This window comes from Gobius niger, assembly GCF_951799975.1.
Source record: "Gobius niger genome assembly, chromosome: 22".
Lineage (NCBI taxonomy): Eukaryota > Metazoa > Chordata > Actinopteri > Gobiiformes > Gobiidae > Gobius > Gobius niger.
The window spans coordinates 5,563,859-5,583,731 of record NC_136873.1 but is presented as its reverse complement, the minus strand read 5'-3'; the positions used below and the strand labels follow the sequence as shown (position 1 = coordinate 5,583,731).

General features: G+C 43.9%; 1 protein-coding gene across 1 annotated transcript; it reads left to right on the top strand.

Moving 5' to 3' along the window:
- Nucleotides 1-312: 312 nt before the first annotated feature.
- On the top strand, nucleotides 313-14,374 carry tmem178bb (transmembrane protein 178Bb; the record flags this gene model as incomplete). Its single annotated transcript, XM_079581091.1, has 2 exons — nucleotides 313-918; nucleotides 14,136-14,374. The coding sequence occupies exons 1-2, from the start codon at nucleotides 549-551 to the stop codon at nucleotides 14,372-14,374; spliced, it is 609 nt and encodes a 202-aa protein (XP_079437217.1). The 5' UTR covers nucleotides 313-548.
- Between the last annotated feature and the right edge of the window lie 5,499 nt (nucleotides 14,375-19,873).

The window sequence follows — 19,873 nt, the reverse complement described above, 5'->3', positions numbered from 1 at the left end:
CGGTTGTGTCCACAGCGAGCGCCGCTGAAGTGAAAGGAGCAGCTGCAGGAGCGCGCGCCCCCTCACGGAGGACGCGCGCGCACGGACCCCGGCGCGCTCGGATTGGTCGGATCCGAGGCCCCGTGAAACAGCTGCCGTCATCTTTTCGCACGTGGACGCGCGGCGGGCTCGTGCACTGCGCTTCCTCTTCAGCTCGTTCCACCGCCGCGGAGGGTCTGAGGAGGATTACACCCCCCCCCAAAAAAAAAGACAGCAGCTCCGTCCCGGGCCCTGAGTGAGCGCAGACCGCGGCTGTCAGCGGGAGGACGTCCCGGAGTGAACCCCCCGCCGAGGCGCGTCTACCGCGGGGTCATCTCTCCGTGCGCCCTGCCGCTCATGTGTGTGTCCAGATGGCTGCCGCTCGGGGCTGACGCTCTCCTCGGCCGCGCTCAGACCGTGTGGACCGGACCGTGTTGTGCCAGGCCGCGCTGTTCCAGGACGCGCGCGTGTCCCTGGGCTGAGGATGATGTGAGCCGCTCGTGCCTGGAGCTGATGCCGCTGTAGAAGCCATGGCGGCCGGGAGGTTCCTGTTGTACGCGGGCTTGTCGCTGTCGCTGTGCGCGCTGGCGATGCTCGCGGTGGCGCTGTGCTCCGATCACTGGTACGAGACTGACGCGAGGCGGTACCGCGAGCGGTGCCGCAGCTTCACGAGCCGCCGCAAAGACCCGGGCTTTATCTACATCCCCAACAACAGCCTGCCGCTCCGTGCCGCGCGCGGCGGAGATGCGCGCCTGCCGCTGACGCGCAGCCGCAGGCAGCTGTTCGCCATGAGCGCGGCGGACGAGTGCAGCCGCCGCTACAACTCCACCAACACCGGCCTGTGGAGACACTGCCTCCGCCAGGGCTTCGACCAGGAGCTGGAGGAGCACATCCAGAAGGGTGAGTGCGGGGCCAGTGTGGGATAAGCGGGGTAAAAACGGGCCATTACGGGGGAAGAACCGGAAAAGATAGTGTCACCGAGGCCCTGAACGGAGACAGGCCTCAGTCCCGGTCGGTCCTGGGTCGGTTTGGCCCGTGTTCGAGGTGAAATGTTTGTTGTGTTCTGCGAGGCTGCGCGCGGAGCTGTCCGTGGTGCTGATCGAGATCCCGGGCCTGTGGTCAGTGGAGCAGACTAAACCAAGAATAAACCAGGGCTAATCTAGGACTAAACCAGGACAACCCCCGGATTAAAGCTTTAGTCCGACACCCTGGGACTAAATCTAGACTTAAACCCAGACTGAACTTGACTTGAAGTTGAACTAAACCAGGACCCAGGTCACTCCTCATTCAAACCATGAGTATCTATAGAGCGGAAATACATCGCCCGTGTTGTTGCTACTGGAACACACACTGGAGACCCACAAAACTGACCTTTTTCCTCGCGCTGTTGCTGTGTTGTGTCTCCTTTTGTATGTTTTTTTTGTTGAATTTTTGTTGCATTTTTGTCAAATTTTTGTCGAATTTTTGTCACATTTTTGTCACATTTTTGTGGATTTTTTGTTGAATTTTTGTCACATTTTTGTTGCATTTTTGACACATTTTTGACACATTTTTGTTGAATTTTTGTCACATTTTTGTTGAATTTTTGTTGAATTTTTGTTGAATTTTTGTTGAGTTTTTGTTGAATTTTTGTTGAATTTTTGTTGAATTTTTGTCACATTTTTGTAGAATTTTTGTCACATTTTTGTTGAATTTTTGTTGAATTTTTGTTGAATTTTTGTCACATTTTTCTCATTTTTTTATTATCATATTTTTGTCATTTTTTTGTTGAATTTTTGTTGAATTTTTGTCTCATGTTTTCCTCCTCTTTTTCTCGCTATTTTGATGCTTTTCTTTTTAGCTTTTAGACTCTGGTAAAGCTCGGTTGAGGCGGGACTGGTGGCCCTCGAGCCAGTGGCCCCTCTGTGCTCTTCCAGAATGGACCTATGGCCAGTCCGCCCCTGTCTGGACCTCGCGGGGCGCGTGTAAATGAGCCCCCCCCCCTCTGACTGGCCTGTTGTTGTTGGCACATCGCAGCTGTGCTCTTTCACCCGGGGACCAGCTGCACCGACTCAAAGCCCCGCACTGTCCCGGGACTTTCAGGCGCTTTTTTGTTGGAGATTTTGGGAAAGTTCCAAATGGACCTTTTCGACATGCAGGAGGCGGAGAGGTCTGGGTCAAGACCGCTCGAAAAGTCCAGTGAAAAGGGAGGGGATCAAGAGAGTCGAGACGGGATATAAACACCCCCTTGAGCAAATAGACAGGGAAATGTGCTATCAAGTATTAGTAACACTATATACAACGGATATAAAAGGCTAAAAAGTGCAACAAAAACACACAAAATATCAAAAAGTCAACATTAGCCCAGATGACCTTGGAAGCTCAAGTCTGGTTCATCCTTGGGTGTCGTTTCAAGACACTGGAAGGTTCATTGGTTCAAACAATGATGGAAATGTCCAGTCATCAGACAGATCAGAAAGAAGGCGGGTTCTGTGTCCCAGAGATGAATGTGTGTGAAATTTGAACGTCAACCCAAGAGGAAATGAAAAAGACCTGGTGAAGATGTTGAACCTGGTGAGAGTTTGTCATTATCCAGAGTGGAAGTGGAGTTTGCAAATAAAAAAAGGAAGTTAACCTCTTAACTCCCGCCTGAACCGAGAGGATCTTTTTTCCTCACGTCATCAGATTTTTTTTTTTTCCATCATTTTTTTGTTGGGTATTCAACTCATTTTGTCACATTTTGTCACATTGTTTATCACATTTTTATCATTTTTTTTGTCACATTTTGTCACATTGTTTATCACATTTTTGTCACATTTTTATCATTTTTTTTGTCACATTTTGTCACATTTTTGTCATTTTTTTTAATCACATTTTAGTCATTTTTTTGTCCATTGTTTATCACATTTTTGTCACATTTTTGTCATTTTTTTGTTTTGTTTTTTGTCTATTTTTTATCACATTTTTGTCATTTTTTAATCACATTTTTGTCACATTTTAGTCATTTTTGTGTCCATTGTTTATCACATTTTTGTCACATTTTTGTCATATTTTTGTTTTGTTTTTTGTCCATTTTTTATCAAATTTTTATCATTTTTTGTCACATTTTATCACATTTTTGGCATTTATTTATTATCACATTTTTATCATATTTTTGTCACATTTTTGTCATTTTTTTGTCACATTTGTTATCATTTTTTTGTCACATTTGTTATCATATTTTTGTCACATTTTTGTCATATTTTATCATATTTTTGTCATTTTTTCATCATTTTTTTTGTCAATTTCTTGTGACATTTTTGCCACTTTTTCATCAATTTTTCATCACTTTTTTGTCAATGTTTTCTCACTTTTTTGTCACATCTCCATCATTGTTTTCGTCTCAGTTTTGTTGCTTTTGGACTGGGGTAAAGCCAAACTAGAGAAAATGTGCTCGCTTTAGGAGGGAGTTAAGGGGTTGAAAAGGATAAAGACTTACATTTTTGGAGACACGTCCTGTGGACTGACAGAAAAAAAGATTGTTTTGGCCATAATGAGGTTTAGATATTTATAGAGGTTTAGCTTAGGTTTTAGATTTTGTGACATACGGGGGGGGGGGGGCAGCATCATGCTGTGGGGCTGTTTTGCGGCATCATTAAGAAAGAACTCTATTGGAGCAACAACTCAAGAATCAGGAAGTTAAAGCTTGGGCACAGATGGGTTTTCCAAATGGACAATTTCTAAAGCAACCAATACCAATACTGGTTACAATTCTGAAAACAAAGTCAATGTTTGGAAGTGGTCATCACAGTCCTGATCTCAGTCCAGTTGAAAATATATGGGCAGAGCTGAACAGGTGGCTACAAATGTGGCTCAGTTACACCAGTTCTGTTTGAAGGAATGGACCAAAACGATTGTGAGAAGTTTGTGGAAGGAAATCCAAAACATTTGACCCAAATTATACAGTTTAAAGCAGGGGTCGGCAGGTTTGCTCGGTGAAGGGCCGGTTTTCTCTATCGTCAAAAGACCAAGGGCCGGACCCTCCAATTGAAGTAGTTGAAGTAAAGCATCACTTTCTACATATGCCAGTGTTGTACATCATACACACTGGGAAAATGTCAATTTTAAACTAGATAAATTACTTAAAATCACTTGAATAAAGGTTTTTATGTTAAATTCGAGTCGGTTTGAACTAATCCAAGATCAGATAAAAACGCTAATGCCAAAAGAACAAATAGAAATCCCACTGGAAATCAGACAAATTCACTTTTACTGTAAAAATATTTATCATTCACTTGAAATTATACAAAATAATCTGAATTAAGAAAAAACCTGTGCTTGTTCCATTGGTAGGTTTTATCTGCTCTAAGGCCAGACCAAATCTACTCCAATTTTAGCTTTAATCTCTTAATTCAAGTAGATATAAGTATTTTCTACCTATAGATGTGTATTCTTTTAGGATTATGGCCCAAAAGGGTGATCTGTTAAGACATTTTAAGGAATTGACAGTATTTTTCATATTTCTAGACTACTTTAACAGGCATTTGAGCTCTGATTTGGGTCATAATATTTCTCAAAATCATCTCGGGCCAGAGTTTGGCGATGGAGGGCCGGTAAATTTCCCTCTTTCAATAGCATTCCAAAAATATGTATATCTGTATATTCAAACCCCGAACCAGGACCAAGATCTGCTACTACTACTACTGTGACTGCATCTGCCGTGTGCTCCTTGTACTCGACAGGATCAGGTTGCAGGGCCGCGCTGTTTTGTTGTGGAGACAGAGCGCATCGTGTGGCGGAAAAGTCTAAATTATTCAAAGCGCGGCGCTCCCAATAAACTCAGACACACCGACTCCACCTGCCAACCCGGGACGCCACAACGAATGCTTCGAAATACTGTGGAAAAGCCTGCAGGAAGTCATTGGAATTATCACGCCAAAATGAGGAACTTGAATGTGATCAGAAAGTATTTGACATTTTGTGATCCACCTATTACACACATGCACCATTATTCAACATTTTTTTTCAGTTTTCAGGTTTTGGGCCAAATTGGTCTCTGAACATATAAGCTTTCACCCGGTAACAAAAAATATGCCTAATCTTTACAATAACATGTTTAAATATTGCGCTGATTCAATGTTCCCCCATAGACTTATATGGGAGAAGGCAATTTCAAGGGCCTTTTTCTCAAAACACATTTTTCTGTCATTGTGGCGACACTATGTCCACGTCAGTCGGACCTAAAGACTTCACATTTTCCAGCCTTGGACTGAACAATATTTGGAAGATTTTTTCAGAGGGATTTTTTATTACTTAATCCCTAAAGCCCCATTTATTGAGTTTTGAATGTCAAAAAATAAGGCGAAAATTACATTTTTTACACATTTTTCCACTAAAAAACAGCTTATTTTAAAACTAAACAAGAAATCCAAAATCCCCTCTGAGAAAGTCTTGGCGACTCATTTATCAATAAAATGAAACCATAAATTTGAATGTAGCTCTATCCATTATTCAGATTTCGAAAAGATGGGAAATTTGGGGCATTTTTAGGCATAAAACACCTTGTTCTTATATGAAAAGACAAAATGACAGAAAACTTGCAATGTATTTTTTTCTCACATTTATGCCAGTGATCGACAGCAAAAGTTTCACATTGATATCTGTAAATTAAAAAAAAAAATCCCTATTCACCTGCAGTGTCTCGCCTTAAAACACTGCAAGAGACAGAATTAACCGAAAGCAACTTAATCATGAAGACAGGTATTTTATTTCCTGTTCAAATCCCGCAAACGTCACTGTATAGTCATCTCTAAAACACAGCGTCGAGGCGAAAATGTCTCTCCCAAACCAAAACCAGCAACAAGCGAAGAAGTGGTTACTGGAGCTTCTACAGGTCGGTGGGGAGCCCTTACCTCAAGTGGGGGAGTTCCAGTCTCTCGGGATCTTGTTCACGAGTGAGGGACGGATGGAGCGTGAGATCGACAGACGGATCGGTGCGGCGTCAGCAGTGATGCGGTCGCTGTGTCGGTCTGTCGTGGTGAAGAGGGAGCTGAGTCGGGGCAAAGCTCTCGATTTACCGATCGATCTACGTTCCCGCCCTCACCTATGGTCATGAGATTTGGGTAATGACCGAAAGGACAAGATCGCGAATACAAGCGGCCGAAATGAGTTTCCTTCGCAGGGTGGCTGGGCGCACCCTCCGAGATCGGGTGAGGAGCTCAGTCACCCGGGAGGAGCTCGGAGTAGAGTCGCTGCTCCTTCACGTCGAAAGGAGCCAGCTGAGGTGGCTCGGGCATCTGTTCCGGATGCCTCCTGGTCGCCTCCCGCGGGAGGTGTTCCAGGCATGTCCTAGTGGGACAAGGCCTTGTGGAAGACCCAGGACACGGTGGTGGGATGGATGGGTTTGGATGGATGGATGGGTGGATGGATGGGTTTGGATGGATGGATGGGTGGGTTTGGATGGATGGATGGATGGATGGATGCGTTTGGATGGATGGATGGATGGATGGATGGATGGATGGATGGATGGATGGGTGGATGGATGGATGGATGGATGGATGGGTGGATGGGTGGATGGATGGGTTTGGATGGATGGATAGGTGGATGGGTTTGGATAGATGGATGGATGGATGGATGGATGGGTTTGGATGGATGGATGGATGGATGGATGGATGGATGGGTTTGGATGGATGGATGGGTTTGGATGGATGGATAGGTGGATGGATGGGTTTGGATGGATGGATGGATAGGTGGATGGATGGATGGATGGATGGATGTATGGATGGATGGATGGATGGATGGATGGATGGATGGGTGGATGTGGATGGATGGATGTATGGATGTGGATGGATGGATGGATGGATGGATGGGTGGGTTTGGATGGATGGATGGATGGATTGATGGGTTTGGATGGATGGATGGATGGATGGATGGGTCACTGGAGCTTCTAGCCTCTCCATACACATTACATAACCCAAAATGGAACCCTTAACAACCATAATCACAGACTACGTATTTTTCCGTTGCCCAATCACTAGGGGCAGGTACTGTTAAGCGATACCGGTGTGGTTTCGTAAAAAAAAAAAAAAGTTCAGGTACTTTTCCCCCAAACGTTTGCAATTGGAGAACCCGATATTGTAAATTTGCATATCTTTCTTATATCATTGCTCTGTTTTCTGGTTCTAGATGACCCCAGAATGAATGCCGAACTCAACTCGACAAAAAAGTGGCAAAAATATGACGAGAAAGTGATGAAAAACCCCCCACAAAAAAGCAACAAGAGAGCGAGTGACAAAAACGCAAAAAAAGTATGTGCAAAACGGCGACAACGCAAGGAAAGAGATTGTGGGTCTTAGCTTTCAAATGAGCGTTACACTGACCTATAGGCTATAAACTCCACTCAAGGTCGGCTTGAAAAAGTACAATATATCATAGAAATTTGACCCAAATCTTCTAAATACCTCGGAATACTACGCAGTCCCCGGTCCAGTCCCTTCCAGCCCTGGGAAAAGGCCCCCGCTCCTCGGTGTCCGCCTGTAAACGCGCTGATCCGCCCCCGGTTTAATTCCGGTCCTAATCTCTCCGAAACGCCGTGTAATCCAGCTGCCGTCGCCGTGGCAACCGCGGCGGACAGATGTCACCGATGTGGGTCTCCGGGTCGACGCCCTCTCGACGCTCGCCGAGGCTCCTTGGCATTAAAAGGGTGGTGCCAGAAAATAATCTGACCCGCGGTTAGTACTAGTTTCGTCCTGGTTTCGTCCTGGTTTAGTCCTGGTTTAGTCCCTGGTTTCGCTCCGGGTTTAGTTCACGTTTACTCCTGGTTTAGTTCTGGTTTAGACCAGGTTTAGACCCGGCGGAGCTGTGTGATCTTATGGATGGGAGCAGAAGTGGGTCAGTCTAAAGCAGGTCATACAGAAGAATCCCATCTGCTGCAACAGCCTCCGGATACACACGAGCCTGGTTCAGTCCTGGTTTGGCCCTAGTTCGGGCCTGGTTTAGTCATGGTTTAGTCCCAGTTCTGACCTGTTTCAGTCCTAGTTTAGCCCTGGCTGAGTCTTAGTTCTTTCCACGGTCAGTCCTTGGTTTAGTCCTGGGTTAGCCCTAGTTAAAGCCTGGTTTAGCCCTGGCTTAGTCTTGGTTCTATCAGTGTTCAGTCCTAGTTTAGCCCTGGCTGAGTCTTGGTTCTATCAGTGTTCAGTCCTAGTTTAGCCCTGGCTTAGTCTTAGTTTAGCCCTGGCTTAGTCTTGGTTCTATCAGTGTTCAGTCCTAGTTTAGCCCTGGCTTAGTCTTGGTTCTATCAGTGTTCAGTCCTAGTTTAGCCCTGGCTGAGTCTTGGTTCTATCAGTGTTCAGTCCTAGTTTAGCCCTGGCTGAGTCTTGGTTCTATCAGTGTTCAGTCCTAGTTTAGCCCTGGCTTAGTCTTAGTTTAGCCCTGGCTTAGTCTTAGTTCTTTCCACGGTCAGTCCTTGGTTTAGACCTGGGTTAGCCCTAGTTAAAGCCTGGTTTAGCCCTGGCTGAGTCTTAGTTCTATCAGTGTTCAGTCCTAATTTAGCCCTGGCTTAGTCTTAGTTTAGCCCTGGCTTAGTCTTAGTTCTGTCAGTGTTCAGTCCTAGTTTAGCCCTGGCTTAGTCCTAGTTTAGCCCTGGCTTAGTCTTAGTTCTATCAGTGTTCAGTCCTAGTTTAGCCCTGGCTTAGTCTTAGTTCTGCCAGTGTTCAGTCCTAGTTTAGCCCTGGCTTAGTCTTAGTTCTATCAGTGTTCAGTCCTAGTTTAGCCCTGGCTTAGTCTTAGTTCTGCCAGTGTTCAGTCCTAGTTTAGCCCTGGTTTAGTCTTAGTTCTGTCAGTGTTCAGTCCTAGTTTAGCCCTGGCTTAGTCTTGGTTCTATCAGTGTTCAGTCCTAGTTTAGCCCTGGCTTAGTCTTGGTTCTATCAGTGTTCAGTCCTAGTTTAGCCCTGGTTTAGTCTTAGTTCTGTCAGTGTTCAGTCCTAGTTTAGCCCTGGCTTAGTCTTGGTTCTATCAGTGTTCAGTCCTAGTTTAGCCCTGGCTTAGTCTTGGTTCTATCAGTGTTCAGTCCTAGTTTAGCCCTGGCTTAGTCTTAGTTTAGCCCTGGCTTAGTCTTAGTTCTTTCCACGGTCAGTCCTTGGTTTAGACCTGGGTTAGCCCTAGTTAAAGCCTGGTTTAGCCCTGGCTGAGTCTTAGTTCTATCAGTGTTCAGTCCTAATTTAGCCCTGGCTTAGTCTTAGTTTAGCCCTGGCTTAGTCTTAGTTCTATCAGTGTTCAGTCCTAGTTTAGCCCTGGCTTAGTCTTAGTTCTATCAGTGTTCAGTCCTAGTTTAGCCCTGGCTTAGTCCGAGTTTAGCCCTGGCTTAGTCTTAGTTCTGCCAGTGTTCAGTCCTAGTTTAGCCCTGGTTTAGCCTTAGTTCTGTCAGTGTTCAGTCCTAGTTTAGCCCTGGCTTAGTCTTAGTTCTGCCAGTGTTCAGTCCTAGTTTAGCCCTGGCTTAGTCCGAGTTTAGCCCTGGCTTAGTCTTAGTTCTGCCAGTGTTCAGTCCTAGTTTAGCCCTGGTTTAGCCTTAGTTCTGTCAGTGTTCAGTCCTAGTTTAGCCCTGGCTTAGTCTTAGTTCTGTCAGTGTTCAGTCCTAGTTTAGCCCTGGCTTAGTCTTAGTTCTGTCAGTGTTCAGTCCTAGTTTAGCCCTGGCTTAGTCCTAGTTTAGCCCTGGCTTAGTCTTAGTTCTGTCAGTGTTCAGTCCTAGTTTAGCCCTGGCTTAGTCTTAGTTTAGCCCTGGTTTAGCCTTAGTTCTGTCAGTGTTCAGTCCTAGTTTAGCCCTGGCTTAGTCCTAGTTTAGCCCTGGCTTAGTCTTAGTTCTGTCAGTGTTCAGTCCTAGTTTAGCCCTGGTTTAGTCTTAGTTCTATCAGTGTTCAGTCCTAGTTTAGCCCTGGCTTAGTCCTAGTTTAGCCCTGGCTTAGTCCTAGTTTAGCCCTGGCTTAGTCTTAGTTCTGTCAGTGTTCAGTCCTAGTTTAGCCCTGGTTTAGCCTTAGTTCTGTCAGTGTTCAGTCCTAGTTTAGCCCTGGCTTAGTCCTAGTTTAGCCCTGGCTTAGTCTTAGTTCTGTCAGTGTTCAGTCCTAGTTTAGCCCTGGTTTAGTCTTAGTTCTGTCAGTGTTCAGTCCTAGTTTAGCCCTGGCTTAGTCCTAGTTTAGCCCTGGCTTAGTCTTAGTTCTGTCAGTGTTCAGTCCTGGTTTAGCCCTGGCTTAGTCTTAGATCTGTCAGTGTTCAGTCCTAGTTTAGCCCTGGCTTAGTCCGAGTTCTGTCAGTGTTCAGTCCTAGTTTAGCCCTGGCTTAGTCTTAGTTCTGTCAGTGTTCAGTCCTGTTTTAGCCCTGGCTTAGTCTTAGTTCTGTCAGTGTTCAGTCCTAGTTTAGCCCTGGCTGAGTCTTAGATCTGATATGTAGTCCTAGTTCAGGTCTGGTTGGGCCCAGGTTCAGATCTGATTTAGCTCTGGTCCGGCTCTAGTTTAGCCCTGGTTCAGCTCTGGTTTAGCCCTTGCTCAGAACTGGTTTAGCCCTTTTTCCGAGCTTGTTTAGAACTGTTTCAGGTCTGGTTTAGCCCTGGTTCGGGTCTGGTTTAGCCCTGGTTAAGCTCTTGTTTAGCCCTGGTTAAGCTCTTGTTTAGACCTGGTTCTGCTCTTGTTTAGACCTGGTTCTGCTCTTGTTTAGCCCTGGTTCTGCTCTTGTTTAGCCCTGGTTCCGCTCTGGTTTAGCCCTGGTTCTGCTCTTGTTTAGCCCTGGTTCCGCTCTTGTTTAGCCCTGGTTCCACTCTTGTTTAGCCCTGGTTCCGCTCTTGTTTAGCCCTGGTTCAGCTCTTGTTTAGACCTGGTTCTGCTCTTGTTTAGCCCTGGTTCAGCTCTGGTTTAGCCCTGGTTCCGCTCTTGTTTAGCCCTGGTTCTGCTCTTGTTTAGCCCTGGTTCTGCTCTTGTTTAGCCCTGGTTCTGCTCTTGTTTAGCCCTGGTTCTGCTCTTGTTTAGCCCTGGTTCTGCTCTTGTTTAGCCCTGGTTCTGCTCTTGTTTAGCCCTGGTTAAGCTCCGGTTTAGCCCTGGTTAAGCTCTGGTTTAGCCCTGGTTCAGCTCTGGTTTAGCCCTGGTTCCGCTCTTGTTTAGCCCTGGTTCAGCTCTGGTTTAGCTCTGGTTTAGCCCTGGTTCAGCTCTGGTTTAGCCCTGGTTTAGCCCTGGTTTAGCCCTGGTTTAGCTCTGGTTTAGTCCTGGTTTAGCCCTGGTTTAGCCCTGGTTTAGCCCTGGTTCAGCTCTGGTTTAGCCCTGGTTCAGCTCTGGTTTAGCCTTGGTTAAGCTCTTGTTTAGCCCTGGTTCAGCTCTGGTTTAGCCCTGGTTCTGCTCTGGTTTAGCCCTGGTTCAGCTCTGGTTTAGCTCTGGTTTAGCCCTGGTTCAGCTCTGGTTTAGCCCTGGTTTAGCCCTGGTTTAGCCCTGGTTTAGCTCTGGTTTAGTCCTGGTTTAGCCCTGGTTTAGCCCTGGTTTAGCCCTGGTTCAGCTCTGGTTTAGCCCTGGTTCAGCCCTGGTTAAGCTCTTGTTTAGCCCTGGTTCTGCTCTGGTTTAGCCCTGGTTAAGCTCTGGTTTAGCCCTGGTTCCGCTCTAGTTTAGCCCTGGTTCCGCTCTAGTTTAGCCCTGGTTCACCTCTGGTTTAGCCCTGGTTCAGCTCTGGTTTAGCCCTGGTTAAGCTCTGGTTTAGCCCTGGTTAAGCTCTGGTTTAGCCCTGGTTCACCTCTGGTTTAGCCCTGGTTAAGCTCTGGTTTAGCCCTGGTTAAGCTCTGGTTTAGCCCTGGTTCAGCTCTGGTTTAGCCCTGGTTCAGCTCTGGTTTAGCCCTGGTTCAACTCTGGTTTAGCCCTGGTTCAGCTCTGGTTTAGCCCTGGTTAAGCTCTGGTTTAGCCCTGGTTCAGCTCTGGTTTAGCCCTGGTTCAACTCTGGTTTAGCCCTGGTTCAGCTCTGGTTTAGCCCTGGTTAAGCTCTGGTTTAGCCCTGGTTAAGCTCTGGTTTAGCCCTGGTTAAGCTCTGGTTTAGCCCTGGTTCCGCTCTGGTTTAGCCCTGGTTCTGCTCTGGTTTAGCCCTGGTTCAGCTCTGGTTTAGCCCTGGTTAAGCTCTGGTTTAGCCCTGGTTCAGCTCTGGTTTAGCCCTGGTTAAGCTCTGGTTTAGCCCTGGTTAAGCTCTGGTTTAGCCCTGGTTAAGCTCTGGTTTAGCTCTGGTTCCGCTCTGGTTTAGCCCTGGTTAAGCTCTGGTTTAGCCCTGGTTCAGCTCTGGTTTAGCCCTGGTTCGGCTCTGGTTTAGCTCTGGTTCAGCTCTGGTTTAGCCCTGGTTAAGCTCTGGTTTAGCTCTGGTTCCGCTCTGGTTTAGCCCTGGTTAAGCTCTGGTTTAGCCCTGGTTCGGCTCTGGTTTAGCTCTGGTTCCGCTCTGGTTTAGCCCTGGTTAAGCTCTGGTTTAGCCCTGGTTAAGCTCTGGTTTAGCCCTGGTTCAGCTCTGGTTTAGCCCTGGTTCCGCCCTGGTTCAGCTCTGGTTTAGCCCTGGTTCAGCTCTGGTTTAGCCCTGGTTAAGCTCTGGTTTAGCCCTGGTTCAGCTCTGGTTTAGCCCTGGTTAAGCTCTGGTTTAGCCCTGGTTCAGCTCTTGTTTAGCCCTGGTTCAGCTCTGGTTTAGCCCTGGTTCTGCTCTGGTTTAGCCCTGGTTCTGCTCTGGTTTAGCCCTGGTTAAGCTCTTGTTTAGCCCTGGTTCAGCTCTGGTTTAGCCCTGGTTAAGCTCTGGTTTAGCCCTGGTTCCGCTCTGGTTTAGCCCTGGTTTAGCTCTGGTTTAGCCCTGGTTCAGCTCTGGTTTAGCCCTGGTTCAGCTCTGGTTTAGCCCTGGTTCAGCTCTGGTTTAGCCCTGGTTAAGCTCTGGTTTAGCCCTGGTTTAGCTCTGGTTTAGCCCTGGTTCAGCTCTGGTTTAGCCCTGGTTAAGCTCTGGTTTAGCCCTGGTTCAGCTCTGGTTTAGCCCTGGTTTAGCTCTGGTTTAGCTCTGGTTCAGCTCTGGTTTAGCCCGTGGAACCTTTGGCCCTCAAGATGATTTTGAGAAATATTATTATACAAATCAGAAGTATTGTTTTTAGAGTTTAATCTTAACCTCTTACCACCCGACTAAACCAAATGCATTCTGTCCTCTTTGGTTATTATATAGGCCTGTGTAACACCTCATTTGAAAGCTAAGAGCCACAAAACTGATCTTTTTCCTCGCGTTGTTGCTGTGTTGTGTCACCTTTTGGTTTTTGTTTTTTTGGGGTTTTTTTGGTCACGTTTTTGTTGAAAAAAAAAAAGACAAAAAAGTGACGAAAAAATGACAAAAAATGTTTGACAAAAAATTACAAAAAATGACCAAAAAACGACAAAAAAATGACAAAAAAATGACAAAAAAATGACAAAAAAATGACAAAAAAATTATGAAAAAGTGATGAAAAAATAACAAAAAACTATAGACAAAAAAATAACAAAAAATGACAAAAATGTGACAAAAAAGACAAAAAAAGACAAAAAAAATGACTAAAAATGACAAAAAATGACTAAAAAATAACCAAAAAATGACTAAAAAATAACCAAAAAATGACAAAAAAAATGACAAAAAAAATAACAAATAAATAACAAAAAATGACAAAAATGTGACAAAAAAAGACAAAAAAAAGGCAAAAAAATGACTAAAAATGACTAAAAAATAACAAAAAAATTACAAAACATGACAAAAAAGTGATGAAAAATAACAAAAACAACCACAAAAAAATGATGAAAAATTACAAAAAATTACAAAAAATGGACCAAAAAATGACACAAATTTGACCAAAAAAATACAAAAAAGTTACAAAATGAGTTGAATACCCCCCCCCCCAAAAAAAGGAAAAAAGATGGAAAAAAAATGTGATGACGTGAGGAAAAAGATCCATTTAGATGAGTTTTGTAGATTCGAGTTTTTCTAGATCTTAGCTTTCAAATGAGGTGTTACACTGGCCCACAGGATTTGGGTAAAGCTGAACTGGAGAAAACGCTCTCGGTTCAGGCGGGAGTTAAGAGGTTAATATAGAAGCTGCAGTTACACGTATGACCTGGGGTGGCAGTAGTGAGTATAATTAACTTCTTTCTCTCTGTCTCCAGGAGGGATCACGCGCTGCTCCTACATCAAGTACCACTACTCCTCCGCCTCCATCCCCAAGAACCTGTCCTACAACATCACCAAGACCATCCGGCAGGACGAGTGGCACGCCCTCCGTAAGTGCCCCCCCCCCCCCCCCCCTCCGTGTGAGCCGTGGTCAGTGTGGGACGGTCCCACAGCCACGTCTCTGCCAGTCGTGTATAGTGTGTGCTGGCCTTTAAGCCAGTCGGGACGGCCATGACCGCGCGTAGGCCGAGTCCACATGGGGCGGGGCATTTGTGCATCTGCCCCCCCTCCGAGAAAAGAAAGTCCACCTTGTTTTTTAAAAAAGTGGCGTCCGCACTTTATTTGGTTTTAACCTCTTAACCCCCAGGCAAACCGACAAAAAAGTGATGAAAAAAATCTGATGATGTGAGAAAAAAGATCAATTTAGTTTTGTAGGTCTGGAAAAAAGGTGTGAAAATAACGACAGAACTGAGACGAAAACAATGATGAAGATGTGACAAAAAAGTGACGAAAAAATGAAAAAAAAAAATGAAAAAAAAGTGATGAAAAAATGAAAAAAATGTTAACAAAAAATAACAAAAAAGTGACGAAAAAATGAAAAAAAAAATGACAAAAAAGTGATGAAAAAATGAAAAAAATGTTAACAAAAAATAACAAAAAAGTGATGAAAAAATGAAAAAAATGTTAACAAAAAATGTGACAAAAAAGTGAGACTTTGACAAAAAAGTGACAAAAAAAGGAAAAAAAAAAAGACAAAAAATTGATTAAAAAAAAATGACTTTTTTTTTTAAATGACAAAAAAATGACAAAAAAGTGACGAAAAATGTTAACAAAAAATGAAAAAAAATAACCAAAAAATGACAAAAATGTTAACAAAAAATGACTTAAAAAAAAGACAAAAAAATAACAAAAAATGTGACAAAAAAGACCTATTACCGTCCAACCCCTCAACCCCCAGGCAAACCGGTTACTGTCTAACCCCTTAACCCCCAGGCAAACCGATTACTGTCTAACCCCTTAACCCCCAGGCAAACCGATTACTGTCTAACCCCTTAACCCCCAGGCAAACCGGTTACTGTCTAACCCCTTAACCCCCAGGCAAACCGGTTACTGTCTAACCCCTTAACCCCCAGGCAAACCGACTCCCGTCTAACCCCTTAACCCCCAGGCAAACCGGTTACTGTCTAACCTCTTAACCCCCAGGCAAACCGATTACTGTCTAACCCCTTAACCCCCAGGCAAACCGGTTACTGTCTAACCTCTTAACCCCCAGGCAAACCGATTACTGTCTAACCCCTTAACCCCCAGGCAAACCGGTTACTGTCTAACCCCTTAACCCCCAGGCAAACCGGTTACTGTCTAACCCCTTAACCCCCAGGCAAACCGGTTACTGTCTAACCCCTTAACCCCCAGGCAAACCGACTCCCGTCTAACCCCTTAACCCCCAGGCAAACCGGTTACTGTCTAACCTCTTAACCCCCAGGCAAACCGATTACTGTCTAACCCCTTAACCCCCAGGCAAACCGGTTACTGTCTAACCTCTTAACCCCCAGGCAAACCGGTTACTGTCTAACCCCTTAACCCCCAGGCAAACCGGTTACTGTCTAACCCCTTAACCCCCAGGCAAACCGACTCCCGTCTAACCTCTTAACCCCCAGGCAAACCGGTTACTGTCTAACCTCTTAAAGGGGGGGTATTATGCAAAATCGACTTTTTCAAGCTTTACATCATGTTATTAAGTCATTCCCTCATTAAAACCATGCCTGAAGTGTTGCCTTAGCACATTCACGTATTTTCGAGTAATCTGTAAAAACTCTGATGGCGGCCATTTTAGGGATAAAACGCCTGATTCCTTCAGGAAACGCCCTCGACCTCCAGGATACGCCTCCGACCTTTCGTCACCAGCCGAGTAACCAACCACTGCTCCTCAGCAGAACCCCCTCCCTGCAGTGTCTGGCCCTAAGATGTAAACAGAGTCATCATGGAGGATTAGCTTCATGTGTTGTGAACCGGAGCCACAGCAGACTTTTACAAAGACACACATCAGTGTTTGTTACCTAAACACCCAGGATTAAAACCGGTGACAAGAACGCTTATTTCAGCGTCTGGTTCTGCGCTGGGCCTTGATGATGCACAGAGCCTCCGGAGAAAGCTAATGCTAAGCTAAACCTCGAGTCATCACGTGAAAACGAGAGATATGCACACATAAAGTCAATAAAACCACCACACACATAAAGAACCGTTTAACAATGATCACACACGGAGCCTGGCTTGTTGATTTGGAAGTTTATTGCTCACATTTCATCTACAGTGAGTCGTAGCCGAGTGGTTTTCTCCCGGAGCTAACAAGCTAGCCGCGATAAGCTAACGGGAAAATTCACTGAATACAAGCAGCATATTGTGCATTGAAAACGTCACTAAAACAGGCAACTGCTTGAAGCAGCCTTTATGACGATCACACACTGAGCCGGGCTTGTTGATTTTGTAGTTTATTGCTCACATTTCATCTACAGTGAGTCGTAGCCGAGTGGTTTTCTCCCGGAGCTAAGGCACTATTAGCCGCGACAAGCTAACAACCTTCACCTTCACAACATTCATTGAAAACAGGCAGCATATTATGCACAAATAATGTCAATAAAGCAGGCAACTACTAGAAGCAGCCTTTACGATGATCACACAATGAGCCTGGCTTTACACATTTGTGGTTTATTGCAGACTTTTCATCAACAATGAGCTGTAGTAATTATAACAAGCTAACGGGGTAACCTCGAAAAACCATTGTCCACTTGCACAGATAATGTCCGTCTTTTGAATCGTATGGGCTCCTGCAGATCCTGGTGTCGTCCATGGGGGTATAGTTAGAGATCCATAGGGCATGGCAGATGCAAAGAGAAGCCTCCAAACAGCAGTTATTTTTCAGGCAAGAGCCCCTTCCAAGCGTCCGGTGTGGAAGGTTCGTCTCCAAATAATATCCTGTGTGGCCATTGTTCACAAAGTGATAAACAGTAGCTCCTTTCCAATAGTAAAAAATAAAATGCAACGATCGTAGTTTCAATACTGCGGAGAAAGTGTTGTGATGCCACAGACAGCGTGTGGAGGGGGCGTGTCGGAAAGGGTCAGAGGTTCTTAAAGAGACAGAGGCCTATTTCAAGTCATTTGCTAACGCCATTTTGAAAGAGCAATTTTATATAAGGCAGTTATTCTAATTTACTGCATTGACAGACCAACAGAACGTTTCGTCATCATTGTAGTGTGATATAGACTGGTGCTATGTGGCTGAAAAAAGCATAATACCCCCTCTTTAACCCCCAGGCAAACCGATTACTGTCTAACCCCTTAACCCCCAGGCAAACCGATTACTGTCTAACCCCTTTAGTTTTTTCTAGGTCTGGAAAAAAGGTTTGAAAATAGCGACAGAACTGAGACGAAAACAATGATAAAGATGTGACAAAAAAGTGACGAAAAAATGAAAAAGAAAAATGACAAAAAAAAGACAAAAAAATAACAAAAAATGTGACAAAAAAGTGAGAAGACTTTGACAAAAAAGTGACAAAAAAATGAAAAAAAAAGACAAAAAATTGATTAAAAAAATGACTTTTTTTTTTAAATGACAAAAAAAATGACAAAAAAGTGACGAAAAATGTTAACAAAAAATGACAAAAAAGTGATGAAAAAATACCCCCCCAAAAAAAGAAAAAAAAAAAAAAAAAGTGACAAAAAAAGACCTATTACCGTCCAACCCCTTAACCCCCAGGCAAACCGATTCGGTTTTAACCCCTTAACCCCCAGGCAAACCGACTCCCCTCTAACCCCTTAACCCCCAGGCAAACCGAATCCCCTTTAATCACATTCTATTGTGTTTTGTCTGTATTCATGCTTTTCATTTAATTTGTTTTGATGTTCTCCATGACGCTCCAGGATCAATCGTTTTTTTTTTTCTTCATTTTTTCTTTGACTAAAAAATTACAACAAATGACAAAAAGTGATGAAAAACGTCACAAAAAATTGACAGAAAATGTCACAAAAAATGACAAAAAAGTGACAAAAAGTGGGGAAAAAATGAAGAAAGAAACCCCCCAAAAAGTAAAAAAAAAATGAGTTGAATACCCCAAAAAAATGACCAAAAAATTTACCAAAAAAATTTACCAAAAAATTTACCAACAAATGACAAAAAGTGATGAAAAATGTCACAAAAAATTGACAGAAAATGTCACAAAAAATGACAAAAAGTGCCAAAAAAAGTCACAAAAAAATGACAAAAATGTGACAAAAAGTGAAAAAAAAAAACCCAAAAAAGTGACAAAAATGAGTTGAATACCAAAAAAATGACCAAAAAATTACAAAAAAATGACAAAAAGTGCCAAAGAAGTCACAAAAAATTGACAGAAAATGTCACAAAAAATGACAAAAATGTGCCAAAAAGCGAGAGAAAAAAAAATGAAGAAAAAAAGAAATACCAAAAAAGTTACAAAAATGAGTTGAAAACCCCCCAAAAAAGATGGAAAAAAAAATCTGATGACGTGAGGAAAAAGATCCATTTAGATGAGCTTTGTAGATCTTCGCTTTCAAATGAGGTGCTACACTGGCCTACAGGATTTGGGTAAAGCCGAACTGGGTAAAAATGCACTCGTTAATGTTAAGGCGGGGGGGGGGTGGGGGGGGGTAAGAGAGTCCAGAGTCCAGTTCTAGTCCGAGAAGCAGCCGCTCTTTTCACTACAGCATCAGCCACGGACCATTCAGGCGTCCAGACCCAAAAAAAAGACACTGCACAGGATTTTCTTTAGTCAGCTCGAGGGTGCCACCCCCCCCCCCCCCCCCTTCACTCCCCGCCCCCCCCCCCACCCCACCCCCCCCCCCCCCCCCCCCTCTGCAGTCGTTCAGATTATGAGGCTTTAGGATTAGAGCTAGAGAAAGAGCGAGCAGCGCCTCAGAGCTGGATAAAGCCGTTTTTTTTCCTGAACCTTTTCTCCTCTCTCAGTGTGTGTGTGTGTGTGTGTGTGTGTGTGTGTGTGTGTGTGTGTGTGTGTAGTGTGTGCAGTCAGGGCTGTGGCAGAGCAGTTAGTCGACAAAACATCAAAGTATTAGCGTGTAGTCCAAGTAGTAGTTGCAGTAAATAACCAAATAAGAGAACGGTGGAAGTGAGAGATATGGATGGCTCAGCGACGAGATGGTTTTCTAAGTATAGACGGTATTTTTCAGCATTTTGAGTGTACTTTAAGTAGCTTTTGATCTCGGTGGTATATAGAAAACAAGTTTAGGTACTGCTATTGAACACAATTAAAGTACAAAAATAGTTTAATACAGTTTTGATGCTGTTACTACAAATAATTTTTTTTATTTCTCTCATTTTTCCCTATTTTTTGTTTGGCCCATATTTTTCCCACAAGTTTTTTTTCACACTTTCCTACTCAATTTTTTTTGTTACTAATATTTTCCTCTATACAAATTCCACCCATTTTTTTCTGAATTTTGGCCCCATTTTTCTCTTTTTTTAATTTAATTCAATAATTTTTTTTCTACTCATTTTTTCCATATTTTTTGTTTGGCCCATATTTTTTTGACACTTTCCCACTAAATTTCTTTAATTCTAATATTTTCTGAGTTTTTGCCCATTTTTTTTCCATTTTTTTTCCACAATTTTCCTCAAAGTTTTTTTTTCACACTTTCCTACTAAATTTTTTTTTATTACAAATATTTTCTCTATTTACTCCCCATTAGTTTATTTCTGAATTTT